The sequence below is a fragment of the Portunus trituberculatus genome, chromosome 46 (genome assembly GCF_017591435.1).
Source record: "Portunus trituberculatus isolate SZX2019 chromosome 46, ASM1759143v1, whole genome shotgun sequence".
In the NCBI taxonomy this organism is placed as follows: Eukaryota; Metazoa; Arthropoda; class Malacostraca; order Decapoda; family Portunidae; genus Portunus; species Portunus trituberculatus.
This window is the reverse complement of record NC_059300.1, coordinates 6,791,555-6,809,751: the sequence shown is the minus strand read 5'-3', so window position 1 is coordinate 6,809,751 and position 18,197 is coordinate 6,791,555. Positions and strand designations below refer to the sequence as shown.

Genomic DNA, 18,197 nt, shown 5'->3' with positions numbered 1-18,197 from the left:
TGTAAACAGTAATCATCCTCCCATTCCACAGCTGATTGGGTTTAAGCTTTTACCTGTGTACGTGTGTTTGCATTTACTCACCCACGTTTGTATCCGTGAAGCGTTGGTGCCGTTAAGGAAATACTGCGAGGCGAGCGATGACCCAGATGTACCCCACCACCACTAGGCAAGCTGTGACCAAACCTGTCGTGTGATTCGCCCGGTAAGGAAGGAAGGAAGGAGGGGACCACAAGGCACTGATACAATCGTTGAAATCGTCTTTTATTCGCTGCATTGTAATCTTTTTTTTTGTTTCGCCATTGTATTGTAATGCGAGATAGAGAAAAATGTTCTACAAATAGTTTCTGCTTTCGGAATTCAAGTTTTGTTATTTGTTTAAGGTTTTATGCGAATATCCGTATTTACTTTTTTGTAAACATAGATATCAATACTTTTTTCTAACACTAGCAGACGTAAAGGTTCAGTTTTCTCTTGACCCTTAAAATTAACACACAAACACACACAACACACGCACACACACACACACACACACACACACACACACACACACACACACACACACACACACACACACACACACACACACACACACACACACACAAATCACTCCATAAATATCAAACCTGAAAAAAACCGCAACACTCTAATCTCCAAACATACCCATAATAAGTACACACGCACACAGAAAGAATAATTTGCACTATAAATACACCCTTGGTTGATCCCTGGTATATACACTGAGGCTGGCTGGTGGCGCGGTACCTACATGTTTGTCCCTCAACTCCCAAACATCTGGCTGCTTCTCGCTCAGGCCTAAAGAATTCTACCAAGCAGGGCAGAGGCTCAAGTGTCAAGATCCCTCGCTCGATATCCCGCGGACCACCGAGCGTGCGAGTGAATGAGCACTTTGTGAGGCAGACTGGGTTATGGAGGGAGGGAACGGAGGGACGGAGCCAGGGACGGAGAGGGAGGTAAGCAAGGAGGGTTGGGAGGTCACGGACGCCGCTCTAGGTGTGGCAGGGAAGAGAGAGAGAGAGAGAGAGAGAGAGAGAGAGAGAGAGAGAGAGAGAGAGAGAGACCTATGCCTCGCTATTCTGACGCGCGCGTAATGGGAAATATGTAAACTAAACAGCCCATGGTCAGAAAAATTATGCCCTTTGACCTCCTCCTCCTCCTCCTCCTCCTCCTCCTCCTCCTCCTCCATACCGTACCTCTGATGATTTCCTCCATCCTCCTTTTTCATCTTCATCCGCTCTTCTCACTTTCACTTTCTCTCTTTTTCCCACGAGGACATTGTTGTTTCCCTCATCTCCGCCCTCACTTACCTCTCACTTCCTTTCCCATCTCTCTCTCTCTCTCTCTCTCTCTCTCTCTCTCTCTCTCTCTCTCTCTCTCTCTCTCTCTCTCTCTCATGCACGGATTCCCACACAGAGGTATCTTTCCCTTCACTCTTGAGACACACACACACACACACACACACACACACACACACACACACACACACACACACACACACACACACACACACACGAGGCGAGAAAAAGTGGGTGTAAAAAATGTACACTACCTTTTAAAGATACGCGTTGCACATCTTAAAATAGAAAAAAAGTTGAGAGAGAGAGAGAGAGAGAGAGAGAGAGAGAGAGAGAGAGAGAGAGAGAGAGAGAGAGAGAGTACGTAGATGATATAGGATTATTATAGAAGAAAGGGAAACCATAGAACAGAATAGTCAAGGTTGATAGTATTGTAATGGTGTTTTATAGCGAAGCGTGATGGTGACGTGGTGGTGGTACTGACGGTTTTGTAACGCTATTATTATCCTTGTTTTTAAGTGGCAGTGATGTCAGCAGTAACGACAAAGGCAGCAGCAGTACCAACCTCGTTAGGGAAGAGAAGGCGGATGCAAACTTGGAAAAAAGAGAAAAGGGAGGGAAAAAGAGAACGGTGTCACGGTTCTTGCCTTCCCTTTGTGATTTTAGACTCGTAATATTGATAATAGAAGCTGTGGGGATCCAGAGAGAGAGAGAGAGAGAGAGAGATTAGCCAGGTGTGAGACTAACAAACAATTTTCATGTAAGAGTAGATGGAAAAAGGGAGGGAGATGATGAAGGGGAGAATATGGAAGAGAGAGATGATGGTAGGGGAGACCAGGGTGGCGGCAAATAATACCTGAACCGGTGTTACTGCCTCCTCTCCCCAACCACTGCAATAACTTACCTCCCCAACTCCCCCCCCCACCCCACTCCAGCCTTCCTTCCATAGCCTTTCCCATCTTCCGCGACCTTGCATCGGGCCGTGAAAGTGAGTTAAGGGGAGGGGGAAGGAGAGGAGGGACGGGTGGAAAGAGGTTTTGAGTTACAGATATAGAGGCGAATCACATAGGGGGGTTGTTCATGCTCCTACCCCACCACACCTGCCCCTTTCACTAGGTCATGGCGCTGTGTGGTTGGGGCTCCATCACCTGCGTTGCCCTACCCACGTTCCTCCCTCATCTTCCCTCCGTCATTAGCATTCATACAGCTGGTATTTACATGTGCCTTCCTCCCTCTCGTTCCCGCTCGTTCCCGCACCTTCCTCCCGCCGGTGATGAAGCCAGCCAGGTGTGTGGGAGAGAGAGGAGCAGCGGGACTTGGCCATGCACCTTTCATTCACCTCTCATTCGCTTCTGGAGGCTAGATGGTGGATTGGTGCCCCCTCTCTCTCTCTCTCTCTCTCTCTCTCTCTCTCTCTCTCTCTCTTTCTCTCTCAGGTATGGAAAGGGTAGTATAGTTGCATTTCAAAGTGCTTCGTAATGTTGTTTACTTTAATGAGATGAAGAGAGAGAAACACTTCACGTAGTACTGGAAGAGGGTGTGGCTGCTATTTTCCTCCTCCTCCTCCTCCTCCTCCTCCTCCTCCTCCTCCCCGCATGTTTCATTCTGACCGCCCCACCCCGCCCTGCACCTCTTCTACGGCCACACCCCTCATTTTTTTTTTTTTTTTTTTTTACATTACAAGGGCACCGGCCAAGGGAAAACAAAGCGCTGCAAAAAAAAAAAATCCCGCTGGTTGCCAGGCCCTGTTAAGAAGAAAGTAGGAGAAAGAGAAAAAACAAAAAAATCTAAAAGGAGGGTCCAGTTAACGTAAGAGGTGTCTTGACACTCCTCTTTTGAAAGAGTTTAAGTCATAGGCAGGTGGAAATACAGACACAGGTAGAGAGTTCCAGAGTTTACCAGTGTAGGGAATGAAGGAGTGAAGATACTGGTTAACTCTTGCATTAGGAAGATGGACAGAATAGGGATGAGAAGAAGTAGAGAGTCTTGTGCAGCGAGGCCGCAGGAGGGGGGAAGGCATGCAGTTAGCAAGTTCAGAAGAGCAGACAGCATGAAAACAGCGGTAGAAGACAGATAAAGATGCAACATTGCGGCGGTGACTTAAAGAATCAAGACAGTCAGTTAGAGGAGAAGAGTTGATAAGACGAAAAGCTTTAGATTCCACCTTGTTTAGTAAAGCTGTGTGTGGATCCCCCAGACATGAGAGCCATACTCCATACACGGGCGGATAAGGCCCTGTACAGAGCAAGCAGCTGGGAGGGAGAAAAATGGACGAAGACGCCACAGGACACCTAACTTCTTGGAAGCTGATTTAGCAAGAGTAGAGATGTGAAATTTCCAGTTTAGATTTTTAGTGAAGGATAGACCGAGTGTGTTTAATGTAGAGGAGAGGGAAGTTGAGTGTTATTGAAGAAGAGAGGATAGTTGTCTGGAAGGTTATGTCGAGTAGATAGTTGTAGAAATTGAGTTTTGAGGCATTGAACAAAACCAGGTTTTCTCTGCCCCAATCAGAAACAAGTGAAAGATCAGAAGTTAGGCGTCCTATAGCATCTCGCCTTGAGTCATTTAATTGTTGTTGGGTTGGGCGTCTGTTGAACGCTGTTGAATAATGCAAGGTGGTATCATCAGCATAGGAGTGGATAGGGCATTGAGTCAGATTTAGGAGATCATTGATGAATAATAGAAAGAGAGTGGGTGATAGGACAGAACCCTGTGGAACACCACTGTTGATAGTTTTAGGGAAGAACAGTGACCGTCTACTACAGCAGCAATAGAACGATCGGAAAGGAAACTGGAGATGAAGGTACAGAGAGAAGGATAGAATCCGTAGGAGGGTAGTTTAGAAATTAAAGATTTGTGCCAGACTCTATCGAAGGCTTTCGATATGTCAAGGCCGACAGCAAAGGTTTCACCGAAGTCCCTAAAGAGGATGACCAAGATTCAGTTAGGAAAGTAAGAAGATCACCAGTAGATCTGCCTTTACGGAAACCATACTGGCAATCAGAGAGAAGGTTGTGAGCTGATAGATGCCTCATTATCTTCCTATTAAGGATAGACTCAAAGGCTTTAGAAAGGCAGGAAATCAAAGCTATAGGGCGGTAGTTAGAAGGATTGGAGTGGTCACCTTTTTAGGGACAGGTTGAATGTGAGCAAACTTCCAGCAAGAAGGATAAATAGAAGTAGAGAGACACAGATGAAAGAGTTTGACCAGGCAGTGAGCGAGTTCGGAAGCACAGTTTTGAGAACAACAGGAGGGACTCCATCCGGACCGTAAGCCTTCCGAGAATCAAGGCCAGAGAGGGCCAGGAAAACGTCTTTATAAAGAATTTTAATTTTAGGGATGAAGTAGTCAGAGGGTGGAGGAGTAGGAGGAATATGCCCAGAATCATCCAAAGTTGAGTTGGTAGCAAAGGTTTGAGCGAAGAGTTCAGCTTTAGAAAAGAAGAGACAGCTGTAGAGCCATCTGGATGAAGTAAAGGAGGGAAAGACGAAGAAGTAAAGTTGTTAGAGATATTATTGGCTAGATGCCAGAAATCTCGAGAGGAGTTAGAATTGGAAAGACTTTGACATTTTCTATTGATGAAAGAGTTTTTAGTAAGTTGGAGAATAGATTTGGCATGATTACGGGCAGAAATATATAGGGCATGAGTTTCAGCAGTTGGATGGCTACGGAACCGTTTGTGAGCCGCCTCTCTATCATTGACAGCACGAGAACAAGCAGAGTTAAACCAAGGCTTTTTAGCTTTAGGGTTAGAGAAAGTATGAGGAATGTATAGCTCCATGCCACAAAGATAATCTCTGACATGAAAACAATAATCATCCAAATCAGAATAGTACTGCCTTAGTTCCTCCCACTTAGCAGAGTTAAAATGCCAGAAGCACCTCCGCTTAGGCGGGTCCTGAGGCTGCACTGGAGTGATAGAACAGGTAACGGAAATTAGATTGTGGTCGGAGGAGCCCAACGGAGAGGAAAGTTTAACAGAGTAAGCAGAAGGGTTGGAGGTTAGGAAAAGATCAAGAATGTTGGGCGTGTCTCCAAGGCGGTCAGGAATACGGGTAGGGAACTGCACTAGCTGCTCTAGGTCATGAAGGATAGCAAAGTTGAAGGTTTGTTCACCAGGTTGGTCAGTGAAAGAAGATGAAAGCCAAAGCTGGTGGTGAACATTGAAATCCCTAAAATGGAGATCTCAGCAAAAGGAAAGTGAGATAAGATGTGCTCCACCTTGGAAGTCAAATAGTCAAAGAATTTTACATAGTCAGAGGAATTAGGTGAGAGGTATACAGCACAGATGAATTTAGTTAGAGAGTGACATTGAAGTCTTAGCCAGATGGTAGAAAATTCTGAAGATTCAAGATTGTGGGCACGAGAGCAAGTGGTGTCGCAGCTATCATTTTTAATACTATCCTTCTCATTACCTTTTTAATTCTTTTTATGCACATTTCTCAACTTCAATCGGCACTATTTTGCATATCATCTTCCTATTCTTCTTTCTTCACCTTCTGCTGCTGCTCCTCCTCATCTTTTCACTCACGCAAAAAACACACACACAGTCAATGCCCGTGACCCTGATGTACCGAGGCTTACAACTCACGCCGCGTGCGGGTTAAGGGCGGGCAAACGGAGGAGTCAGGAAGGCAAGGCGGCATGGAAGAAGTCGTGAGCGGTCCAATAAAACAACGAAGATCAGACTACCAGAAGGACATTTGGAACACGCATGCGCAGAACCACTCAGATCGGTGTGAATGAAAGGTTAACTAGCACGTGTGGCATGTTTGTGCGTGGCTGTGGATGTTTGCGTGGGAGAGGAGTGAAGGGAGAGGTGCATGGGGCCTCTACCTCTCCCAGTGACCAGGTCTTGGTGGTGGGGAGAGAAAGGCTGGCAGTGTTGAGTAAGAGGCGTAGCTCGGGGGTGGTGACATGGAACGTGGGAAAGGAAGCGGGTGTCTCGTGACGGAGGGAGGAGCAGCAGGAGGAGGAGCAGTAAAAGGAGGAAGAGGAGGGCTATAAGAGGAGGTGCAGAACGGGAATAAAAGGCAATGGACATAAAGACAACGCTCGGTTCGTGGTTATTAGAGCGAAGGATTATTGTGCAATGTCAGCGTTAGAGAGAGAGAGAGAGAGAGAGAGAGTGAGAGTGTGTGTGTTTTTGTAGTTTGTTCACTTTGTCCTCGACATTATGATGATAACTTGTAGCTCACCACCTGCACCATTACACTCTCTCTCTCTCTCTCTCTCTCTCTCTCTCTCTCTCTCTCTCTCTCTCTCTCTCTCTCTCTCTCTCTCTCTCTCTCTCTCTCTCTCTCTCTCTCTCTCTCTCAACGCTGACAAAAATACCAATAAGGGTTCCTTCCTATCACACGAAAACTGATACCTGTCGCTAATTAATTCACTGTTTACCTGGCATCGTCTCGTACACGGAGCGGGGATCGGGTGTGCACGGGGTATACCACAGGGAACACCAGAGAAGACCTACCACCTGCATCCCCACACCACACCACTGCAACACCACTACAACACCATTGAAACACCTTCCCTTTCTCATTGTCTCCCCTACGTTACCTCTCTTCCCCAAAAATTATTTACATTAATCTTAACCCCTTCAGTACTGAGACGCATTTTTACCTTTAGTTTTGTGTACGATTAGACCATTTTATTGATATTAGGAAGAGTCTATGGAGGTGAGAAAGTAAATGACCACAGTCTTCACCATTTTAATCCCCACATATGTTTCTGAAGCTGTATAAAATCACCAAATAGTAACCAAAATGAATATGGAAATGTGTCATGGTACTGAAGAGATTAAGGTAAGCTCTCTTTGTTTATTACGTATTTCCCACTTATTGTTTATCCTTTTTTTCCTTATTAACTCTTTATCATCGTCTTCTCTCCCGTTATGGTTCCTCACTCTCTCCTATCTTCCTTTTCTCCCTACCCCCATCTCCACTTCTCCCACCCCTCCGTCATGCCAGTATGTAAAGGCGATACCATAGGGGCTTCACCAATATTATATCCCCCTCCTCTCCCTCTCCCTCTCCCTCTCCCTCTCTGCATCCCCTCCTTTCTCCCCACCTTGCATCCTCCCTTACGCCGCTCTCTTTTCTCACTCCTCTCCTGTGTTACATCCCAACTGTCATTTTTCCTCCTCCTCCTCCTCCTCCTCCTCCTCCTCCTCCTCCTCCTCGCATGCAGAGGGGAGGAAGGAAAGAAGAGTCATCAGAAGGTTTCATCTCACCACAAAATCACCTTGAGAGAGAGAGAGAGAGAGAGAGAGAGAGAGAGAGAGAGAGAGAGAGAGAGAAGAGAGAGATAACTGACAGACTGACTGACTGACTGACATAAGGAGAAAGGAAGGCAGTGAGTGAGTGAGTGAGTGAGTGAGGCAGTGTGGTGACGTGTTGGCGGAGATGATGATGGTGATGCTCGTTGTGTGGTGACGCGCTCTTCGTTTTTGTGATGACTGTAGCAAAGTGTCATCATTGTCCGGTCTGGGTTGATGGCGGTGGTGTTGGGGTGAGGGTGGTGGTGGTGGAGGTGGAGGTGGAGGTGGAGGTGGAGGTGGTGAAGACTGTAAAGTTGTTAATTGGGACGGTGGTGGTGGTGGTGATGTTGGTGGTTGGGATGGGAGTGGGGAGATGGTTGAAATGATGAGGGATATGATAATGGTGATGTATATAGATAGTTTTTTTTTTTATTCTATTTTATCTTATTTATTTTTTCATTTATCTTTATTTATTTATTTTTAGTTGGATTAGAGGTGTTTATGTTCATGTACAAATCGCTTATCTTTCAGTCTTCAAACACATCTCACTAACACATCTTCAGTTTCTTTCTCTCTCTTGCATCCTCATCCAACTCGCCATGAAGAAATCCGCTCTCATTTACTTTACCCATGCAAGAGCCTCCTCACCTGTGTTCAAACTCATTTTTATTCCTCTATTTATTTATTCTTCTTTACTGTGGGTCGTTCGTAATTCGCAAGACCGAAAGCGAGGGACGTAAGGGAAAAAATACTGTTTCATATCTTCAAATGTTTGCAATTCCAATAACGTTTTATCGACACGCAAGAGCAACGACCAGTGGAGGTGAAAGTGAAGTAGGAATTTTGCAGAGGAAAAGAAAATGGAAGAGAAGTCCAAGAACAAAGAAAAAATGGACTCGATATTTAGTTTAACCTTTTTTTTTTATCATATGAAAGTGAGCGCAACTTGAATTAATGTTTATGAAATGTTCACTTAAATGCCTTCAAAATATGTCCACCTCTTAGGCTTGTATTCTTTGTGGCAAAAAAAAAAAAAAAAGTGTGAAAAAAAAGCAAGATTTATGAAAGAGAGAACAGTAATGAAGGGTGAAATCTTGCATGGTTTGGCTGGACTTTCTGCGCCGCCGTGACAACAAACGTGAAACTCAGAGTGACCTTACATGAGGGAATGTTGACTCTGTTTTATGCTTCTGTGCACGCCAAGGAAACACACACACAAACACAAACGCGCGCACACACAAAAAAAAAAAAAAATAAAAAAAAAAAAATAAATAAATAAATAAATAAATCAGTCTAAAGATAAAAAACAAATATCTTAGTATAATTTTCCGTCGATATCGAACAATTAATTATCGAGAGAGAGAGAGAGAGAGAGAGAGAGAGAGAGAGAGAGAGAGAGAGAGAGAGAGAGAATATATCTTTCCTCCCTAAGGCGCCTCCCACGACCATGCCCGCTTGCCGCCTTACCGTGACCCCCAGCAGTGACTCGCAGCGGACACCAAACGGGAACGGATGTTTGTTTGGGTGTTTGGCATAATTTCTGGCGGGAAAATGAGTGCTTGGAGTGGACGCAGGGGTGGAGTGTGTGGACAGTTGAGTCACGCTGGCCTTGTTTTGATTGATGGGGTGATGTGGAGGTGGTGGAGGTGATGGTGATGATGGTGATGGTGGTTGTGGTGGCGATAAGGGAGGTGTTTGAGGAGAGAATGTACTGGTATGTGCTTGAGTGGACCGTGTTTCTTTCGTCATGTTTCTCAGAGTAGTTAGTGACCCAGCGAAATTTTTTAACGAGGTTTTCACACTTTTATTTTCCTCCTCCATTTGCTTTCGCCTCTCAGCCTTGTGTCAGTTAAGAAAAAAAGTGTGCTAAACCTATAATAATTCCTTTTTCTCCTCCCCTTTCCTTTCCTATGTCCATTTGCCATTGCCATAGAGATCAATTCTTTTCCTTTTCTTTTTTTTATATACATTTTGCAGTAAGTGTTTTAATATTTCTTGTTTTACTTATCTTATCGTATGTTTCTTTGGTTTAAACTCCCTCATGTAGCAGGATGTGTTTGATATACTACAGCGATGGTGGTAGATAGAGGTAAGGAAAAAGTATTGACTCTACGTTGTGTTTCCTATTCATTCCCACGTAGATTATTTTATTTACCACCTCCTCACTACTACAGACACTTACTTGATTCTTTCTCTCGTCTGCTAATTTATTCTGAGTGACTCCCCGTGTCTCCGGTTCAGTATGGCGAAGTTTTGTTGTGGCTGCTGCTGCTGATCTTTCGAATATCATGTCCGCGAACCATTTCAGGTATCGTATTAACTTATGGTAAGGTCATTGACACACACACACACACACACACACACACACACACACACACACACACACACACTCTCTCTCTTTCTCTCTCTCTCCAACACCATTTCACCGTCGTCTAGGCTCACTTCAGTTTCTACTTGATTCCCACCGGCTTGCTGGGTTCGGCTCCGGTATTTCTGGCACCCATTAAGGCCATCACCGGGCTGGGAAGTGTGTCATGAAGGCGGCGAGTAGGAGAACCTTAGCTTGGCCCTTAGCGGTGATTTCTTTTCGTTTATTCTTCTTTTCTTGGTTCATGTATAGTAATGGAGAATGCGCTGCCACGGAGTCATTCTTTGTGTGTGTGTGTGTGTGTGTGTGTGTGTGTGTGTGTGTGTGTGTGTGTGTGTGTGTGTGTGTTTATTGTGTTGTGTGTGGCGAGGCACATTTTATTGCACATTTTATTGCATTACTTTTCTTTTTCTTTTTTTTTGCAACGATCTTTTTTCCCAAATGCGCTATTATTTTTTTTCTTACCTCCATAATTACTTGTTTGCCTCAGGATGATGAAAGGTGATAAAAAGTCTGAAATTAAGGGTTTGAATGTCATCACTTGAATAGTCTCCTCCTCCTCCTCCTCCTCCTCCTTATCCTGGGCCACAACGCTGAAGTCTCATCTATAATGAAGGTGATGACAAAGCCTGCTTTTTATTTGTTTATTTTCTTTTAACCTTAGGTACCTTGTATTGTTTGTTTCTCTCTCTCTCTCTCTCTCTCTCTCTCTCTCTCTCTCTCTCTCTCTCTCTCTCTCTCTCTCTCTCTCTCTCTCTCTCTGAAGAAAGGGAGGCAAGGGAACAAGAAAGGAAGGGAGGAACCTGTTAGACTCATATGACTGACCCACTGGCCTAACTCCCTAACACGGAGGAGGCCTAGGCGAGGTTCCCACACCGTGCTGGGACCGCCAAGGTCGTCGTCCCCTGGAGGTGGTTGGCTATTGGCATGACTGACGACTCAGCGACTCAAGGTGGTTAGGATTTAAAGACGAGAATCAATATTATTTTAATGTTCATTTCATTTATTCATGCTGACATTATGGCCGGCGGATTCATTAATGGACAAACAGTTACAGGATTTGTCAAATAAAAAAAAAGTGTCGGATATGGCACAGCTGTATTTAGTATGTGGTGGGGCTGGGGGAGGCTTTGGCGGCACTGCCTTGAGTTACACTGTTGTCCTGAATTCAATACAATCTCTGGTGATAGCGGTTCACGCGGGAGAATCACAAGCGTTCCCAGAAGAGCCTGCATGGAGAGAGCTGGCTGACGGTGGGTGGAGGGTGGGGTGGCGGGCGGCGAGACACGAGGCGACCAGCATAAATAATTGCTTCTGGTCCGTTCGTGAAATATCGAAGCGAAATACCCATAAAGCAGCGACGTGTTCGAGCTGTTGTGCTGGTGTGTGTTGAAGACAAGCCAGAAACTCTCCTTCCTGCGCCACACCGCCAGACACGCTGCAGGGACGAGGGGTGCGTCAGCCTCACTCCATTACGGGCGATGCTTATCGGTTTACCTCGCCAAGCACGTCTGACCGCGCCGTCACGGCCCTCCAGTGAGGCGCCATGCGGGTGTGGGAACAGCGTCCAAGTGAAACGCAGGAGGGGTTGCCTTCCCCCTCGGAATACATGAAACAGAGCCCTCCATGCTGAGCCAGCGTGTGGTGGAGGAGCAACAGTAGTTATCGCCGCACCGATGGTGAGATGGAAATAACAGGCTATTGGTGTTCTCCATAAAGAAAGTGTGATGGTAATCTATCTTCGTTGGGTTTGGCTATAGGAGGCTGTCAGACCCCCGCTGGACAGACGGGCCTCGGGGCACAGACGAAGCGAGGCGGGTGGTGGACTTATCACTGTTTAGGCCTCTCCCTCTTTGTCTGGAACATGGCGCTGGAAATAATGATTTTGATTTACCATTTAAGGAAAGTTATCGGTACCACCAAGGCGTCATCCCCGCAGAGAGAGGTCTGGCATAAAGTATCGCGTGGTTAGTTAGTGTGTGCGTTAGTATGTTTGTGGGAGGCGAGAGTCGTGTGCTGCAGAATACAAATGCCAGAAACCCGTCGCTGTCCTTTAGTGTCATGCACAAGACGCGCCACTGTGTTTGTTTTGTTTTCTCTTGTGTGTAATGAACAGAGTCAAGGACCAGGCGGGCAGGGTTGTGAGTTGCAGGTGAACAGGTGGACAAGTGTCTTGTGTTTGCTTTGTTTCAAGATTTCACAAATCATATTGTTTTGTAAGTTCCTGATATCTATTTCGTTTTTACAGTTATGCATTGTGTTGTCACAATAATATTCTCCTTCACGTTCCATTTGAATAAAACACGACAACCGCCGCCTCGCCCCAGCAAGGACTGCTCGCTATTTGGACGCAAATGTTGCAAGGTAGTGTCGTAAGCTCTCTCCGTTTTGTACCCCGCCCAGCTGCGAGTGGGGAAGATCGCAGCCGCTCGTTAACGACAGAGAAGGACCCGAGGGCACTATTAAGGGGTCTTGTATTGGTAACCGGATGTGAATGTATGTTTGTCAGTAACGAGACGTGTTTTGCAATTGTTGATGCCCTCTGGCCGATGGTGTGGCCGCCTCTCCACACATGTTGCAGGGAAACAGGTCCTGCCTGAGGGCTGGCCGGGTGGTGCATGGGCAGCGGGCACACCAACTGCCATACATGCAGTACAAACTGGTGCAAAGATCCAGTCTGTCCTGGCGGCCAGATGGGATAATTCTCCTGTATTTCTTAAACATCTGAAACATTTGGGGTGATAACTGACATGTTAGGTGATCGCTTCACGAAGGACCATAGCCTCGAGATCATTTCAGCACGGGGCAGGGTGGCGGAGGTGGTGGGTCGACGACCAAGAGATGCCGTACTAATCCCACGGTGCACAGACATACCGAAACTGCATTGTTCACGCCCTGGTAACTCCCACCCTTGTCTCTGGAGGGACAATAACGATATATCTTCAGCAAGTGAGGTGAAGACAAAACGATTCCTTGTTAATCCTTCGAGATAAGAAGCAGCCTTGCTCCTCCCTGTCCTGCGTGGCAACCGTCAACCACCCTGAGTGGCGGGGTAGACTTCAATCCGTCAGCCAGTAACCAGCGCAGTTCATCATGCGATTTTGTGAGTCTGGTCATGCGGCGTCTCGCTGGCACACGCCCTAACACGCCTCACAGTCAGATCGTGGTGAAAAAGAAGTTGATGAGTGAGATATCGCCCGATTGTTATGCAGCTGCCGAGACTTTGTTGATTCGGTAGCGTGACCTTGAGGAGAGAAGGTTTCCTGCACACCTGCCGCCCCACACACCTGTCCTGATTGCTGCAGTGGTATTAGTGTGTTATGTTGTACTTATTCCTCTCTCTCTCTCTCTCTCTCTCTCTCTCTCTCTCTCTCTCTCTCTCTCTCTCTCTCTCTCTCTCTCTCTCTCTCTCTCTCTCTCTCTCTCAACAGAATACTTACTAACAGATCTGCGAGCGCTGTCTTTCATTACAGTAGAGATCCCGTTACATCGAGTCCTTTTTATAAGCTTAATTTCTTTGCCAGCTGGTCCTCCTGTTTTTGACCTGTAGTCACCTCGCCACGACACATCACGCTCTTTTATAAACAACTGTGTCGCTGGTAGTGATTATAATAGTGTTTGTTTTGCTTCTCTTAATTGACTTCTATTGCAAGAATTACTACATCTGTATTTTTTTGTTCCTAATTGTTACTTCCTATTTTTCCCACTCTCTTGCTTTCCTCCCTTTGAAATTTATACTCTCAAGAATTACGACATCTGTATTTTTTCTTTTCCTAATTATTGCCTTCTATTTTTCCCTCCGCTCTTCCTTTCCTTCCATTCACTCCCTTATCAATGGCGATAGTCCCTTCCTTTCACCAGGTCGGAGGTTAAGGGGTCGGGAATTGGAGGGTGAGAGAGAGAGAGAGAGAGAGGGGGAGGGTTTAGGTCGGGAAACGCCTCATAAGAAACTGACGAAAAGAAGAGAACACGTCCATTGTCTTATAGTTGTGACCTCGAGCGAGCGGCGGCCTCCCTTCCTCCTCCTTTTTGACGTTTCTTTTCTTTTCTTTCCCACCTTCCATCTCGGCAAGGTCTGAAGGAGTGTAATTGTTGCCGCTTCCATGTTGTGTATATTGTTTGCTGATGTTTGTGTGTGTGCGTGTGCTTGTGTGTGTATCTCTCTCTCTCTCTCTCTCTCTCTCTCTCTCTCTCTCTCTCTCTCTCTCTCTCTCTCTCTCTCTCTCTCTCTCTCTCTCTCTCTCTCTCTCTCTCTATGAATGATGGAAGTCGAGTTACTGCCTCCTAAATTTAGTCCCTCCCCCTCAAATAATTCCATCATCTTAGTGCAGCGGCATAGTGTCCATCCTCCAAGTCTTTCATCCCCGAGGCCGCAGAGTTAGCATCGTGCACACCTCCATAGCGTGGCGGTGATGCTGATGGCGATGCTGTGCTGATTTCCTCGCAGCGACCTTCACTTCCATCAAGGCCACTCATATGCCTCGCTCTTTGTTCCAGTCTGCGCTGCTTGTAGCTTGAACCCACCTGCCCATTTACCGACTTGTTTATGCGCCTGTCTCCTCATCCCCATCGTCTTCCTCTTCATTTCCTTTCCATGTTCGCTATGAAGCAACACCGTGCAGGTGCAAATAGTTTGGCGATGATTTATCTCGTCGTGTAGTGCAGTCGCTAAACGGGACTGATTAGCAAGTCTGCCCCGGTGTTTCTCATACTAGCGAATAACATGGGAAGAATGAAAGGCTGACGACCGTTATTACTTTCCCTCGGCTGTTTCGCAAAGGAAGCTATGTCGTCACGAGCAGGCCGCCGGCAGATCAGTAACCTTCTGGAGGTGACTGTTGTCAGCTGCTGCCCGCTTATACCAAGCTACTTAGCGGCGGCAGCGATACTGCTTGATGCTCTTGACGGTTAAGATTATTTTTTCCTCCCAGAAAGTAGACAAGTTACAAGATTGTGACATGACAAGTAAATGAATGCGAGTGAGTGTCTTGTAAAACATTATAATTCACGGCACTTGCACTGCACCTGACGAATTGGTTTTAGATCGTCTTGGTTATATTGATAAGCGTTCTGGTTATTCATCTTTCTATGCGCTGTGTGGTGGTTCCCGAGGCAGCAGGAATCGGTCGTTGCGGGGCGTGCTTCACCAGGACGGATGGCAAGTGAGCTGAGCCGAACGAGTGACGCAATTACCGATACTGACCACTAGTCTTTGTTTATCCTTTGTCTTGTTATAGTTTCATTGCTGACTTCATTGTGTGTGTGTGTGTGTGTGTGTGTGTGTGTGTGTGTGTGTGTGTGTGTGATATACACTGCTGACATGCCACACAACACCGCGTCACGGCAGTACGCATCATACATCACCACATTAAACCACCCCAGACCAAGCTATTCCAGCAAGCACAGGGACGGGACTGTAGCCCCCCACACCACCACACACCACACAGCCTTGGCCGGGGTTTTGCTTGCCGTTGACTCTCCTTCATCGGTGAAATGAAGCTTTTTGTATAACAAGTATTGTGTACATGAACTTATCGCGCACCGGCAGGCCGCTGTGGCTGGTGGCGTGCTGGTCTGCCATAGCGTGAGAACAGCGTGGAGGTAACCCTGGTGAAGGTGTGAGTGGTGCTGGTGGCTGGGAGAGTCGGTGCTGCTGGTGTAACAGACCAGGCGAGTGATGACGGACTGAGTCTGGCTGGACACGCGATGGTGGCGCTGCTGCAAATGATGATCAGTGTTATGGTAGTGATGATTGGTCTTGCTTCGCTTTTTTTTTCTGGCTTTGTCCGCAGCTTTCCCACTTCCAAAAATGGTTACCAGTCTGAGGTAAATCACCCTTGGGATACTATGGTTATGTTATGGAGTGATTACGGGAAGGCATCGTAAAAACATCAATACAATAATGGAGTTTGGGAGAATGTTTTGCTCTAAGCGGGGATAACAAACTTTGATAGTGGTAAACTGTAACAAATTGAAGAAACGTTGAGAAACACTGATTTGTGGCATCAAAAAGTCGAGTAGTGAGGGGTGAGTGAGGGGATATATGGAAGCCGTGTATGGTGTGTTCGGATCAGCCTGTGGTAGTTATGTGACGCAAGACTGTACGCATCCTAGCTGATATTCAGGGACACCAAATTTATAAATCACTAAATTGGCTTTAAACGTCATTATCTTCATTATTACTTGCACTGTCAGTCAATCACGTTACTCTCCATTCTTGAGTAACTCATTGCGTGCATCTCCTCATCATACCTTCAACTATCAACACTGTCTAGTCCACTACATTATTTTCCACGGTTTTGTGACTTGGTGTGTGTCTTCTCCTCAGAGTTCGGAGTTCGGGTCAGCGACGGATACTCGCGACCAGTCTACCAACACCGAGCCGGATGAGGTCACCACTCCCACCACCAATGAAGACCTCTCACTCCCGCTCTCCATAGACTCCGGCCTCGACCTCTCCAGTGACTATAAGGTGAGCCTTGCGTTTTTCTCTTTTCGACACACTTCATCATCATCATCATCATCATCATCATCTTCATCTTCATCTTCATCTTCATCTTCTTCATCTTCATCTTCTTCTTCATCTTCCTCTTCTACTTCATGAGTTTGTATTCTTTGTCCACGATGGAAAGTCTAACACACACACACACACACACACAGAGAGAGAGAGAGAGAGAGAGAGAGAGAGAGAGAGAGAGAGAGAGAGAGAGAGAGAGTCTACATGAAGGTTAGGGAGGGACTCGATTTGCTCCTAATTAGTAAAAACTGTGTGTGTGTGTGTGTGTGTGTGTGTGTGTGTGTGTGTGTGTGAACCGGATGACCTTGACCCTCCCATGAGTAGTGTTCTGCATAATTTCCTGGGTGTGGTCTCTTTATCTCCTCTTTCGCTCCTTCATCCCTTCCCTTGCCGCATCATAGGACGAGCATTACACACACACACACACACACACACACACACACACACACACACACACACACACATACAGTCGCGTTCAGTAATTTTTTGTCAGATTTCACTCGCGTTCAGTCTGTCAGATTTCTCTCTCTCTCTCTCTCTCTCTCTCTCTCTCTCTCTCTCTCTCTCTCTCTCTCTCTCTCTCTCTCTCTCTCTCTCTCTCTCTCTCTCTCTCTCTCTCTCCTCTCTCTCTCTCACCTTCCTCAGCATTTCATCACGCCTTTGTATTGTATGCTGACTGTATTTTAGCGGGCTACGTTTGACCATTGAACTTTTCTTTATCTCTCTGAAGGTTTTTCTCTGTTCAACAAAAAAATTATGCTTTGCTTACGAGTACTCGGACAGTTACGCGATCCTGATTGTTAATTTCTGGATAAAATATTACTACACTTATTATCATTGTTTTATTATATCTTAGGATTATATTAAGTAAAGTTTTGTTTTTGCCTATCATTGTCCACTGAGCCAGGCATCCAAGGCCTTGAGGACACACATTACCTACGAGAGTAGAGATTTGCAAGTGGCGGGAATCTTAAGGGGATCCCGAAGCTCTGACCACGCTGGGTGAACCACAAGTCCCACGCACTGGCATGAGCAGTCAAAGCGACAATTTATTCTCGTGATGTCGCCTTATTCTAGGATCGTTAAAATGTATTCCCAACCACGGACACTCATGAAGGGTGCCTCCCACCTATAACTCTGACCTGCATCCACACACGATCCTCTCCCTATCACCTCCGCCCCTTCCCCCAACCACCACTCCACACATCTCTTCGCAAGTGGCCCATTTTATAAGTGAGCTTGAACTACATGTTACTGAGAGTTGAGCGTCATGCGTTCTCCCTGCAACACACGGGAATCGTCCTTCACCTCACTCCTACGGCAGGATGGCAATAAGTGGTGCTGTTTTTATTGCAGAAGGCGCGAGTGTCGGAGGCGCGGGCGTGGTTGGCTCAATTGTCGCGAGCTGCGGGAGAAGAAGAAGCTCCTGCCGCCCTCCAACTGGCTGCTCTGCTTGACTGGGTGGCGACGCTTCCCCTGCAGCCCCACCATGCCCTGTCTTCGCCGGTGAGCCCCACGCTGCCCACGCCACCTTCTCCCAGCAAAGCCGGGATGGGTGTGGAGGAGCTTGGATGTGACGTAGGGCGGGACCTGATGGTGCTTGCCACACGCCTACAGGAATCCTTAGCTGATCCCGCCGCTCAGGAGGCTGTTCTTCTGGACACCATAACGGTAGGTGCCGCTCACATAGTCAAACTAACTTGTCCGCCAAGGATAAGGTGTACCAGTGGTGCATGTGA

The 18,197-nt window shown here is 46.5% G+C and overlaps 1 protein-coding gene across 12 annotated transcripts in view; it reads left to right on the top strand.

Moving 5' to 3' along the window:
* The window catches only part of LOC123520195 (protein lava lamp-like), a 294,136-nt gene that overhangs the window by 255,046 nt on the left and 20,893 nt on the right, over positions 1-18,197 (top strand). For all 12 annotated transcript variants that reach the window (XM_045282247.1, XM_045282251.1, XM_045282250.1 and 9 more), the window contains 2 exons: positions 16,270-16,413; positions 17,815-18,129. In XM_045282247.1, the coding sequence (XP_045138182.1) occupies positions 16,270-16,413; positions 17,815-18,129 (459 nt within the window). The remainder of the gene's footprint in view (positions 1-16,269; positions 16,414-17,814; positions 18,130-18,197) is intronic.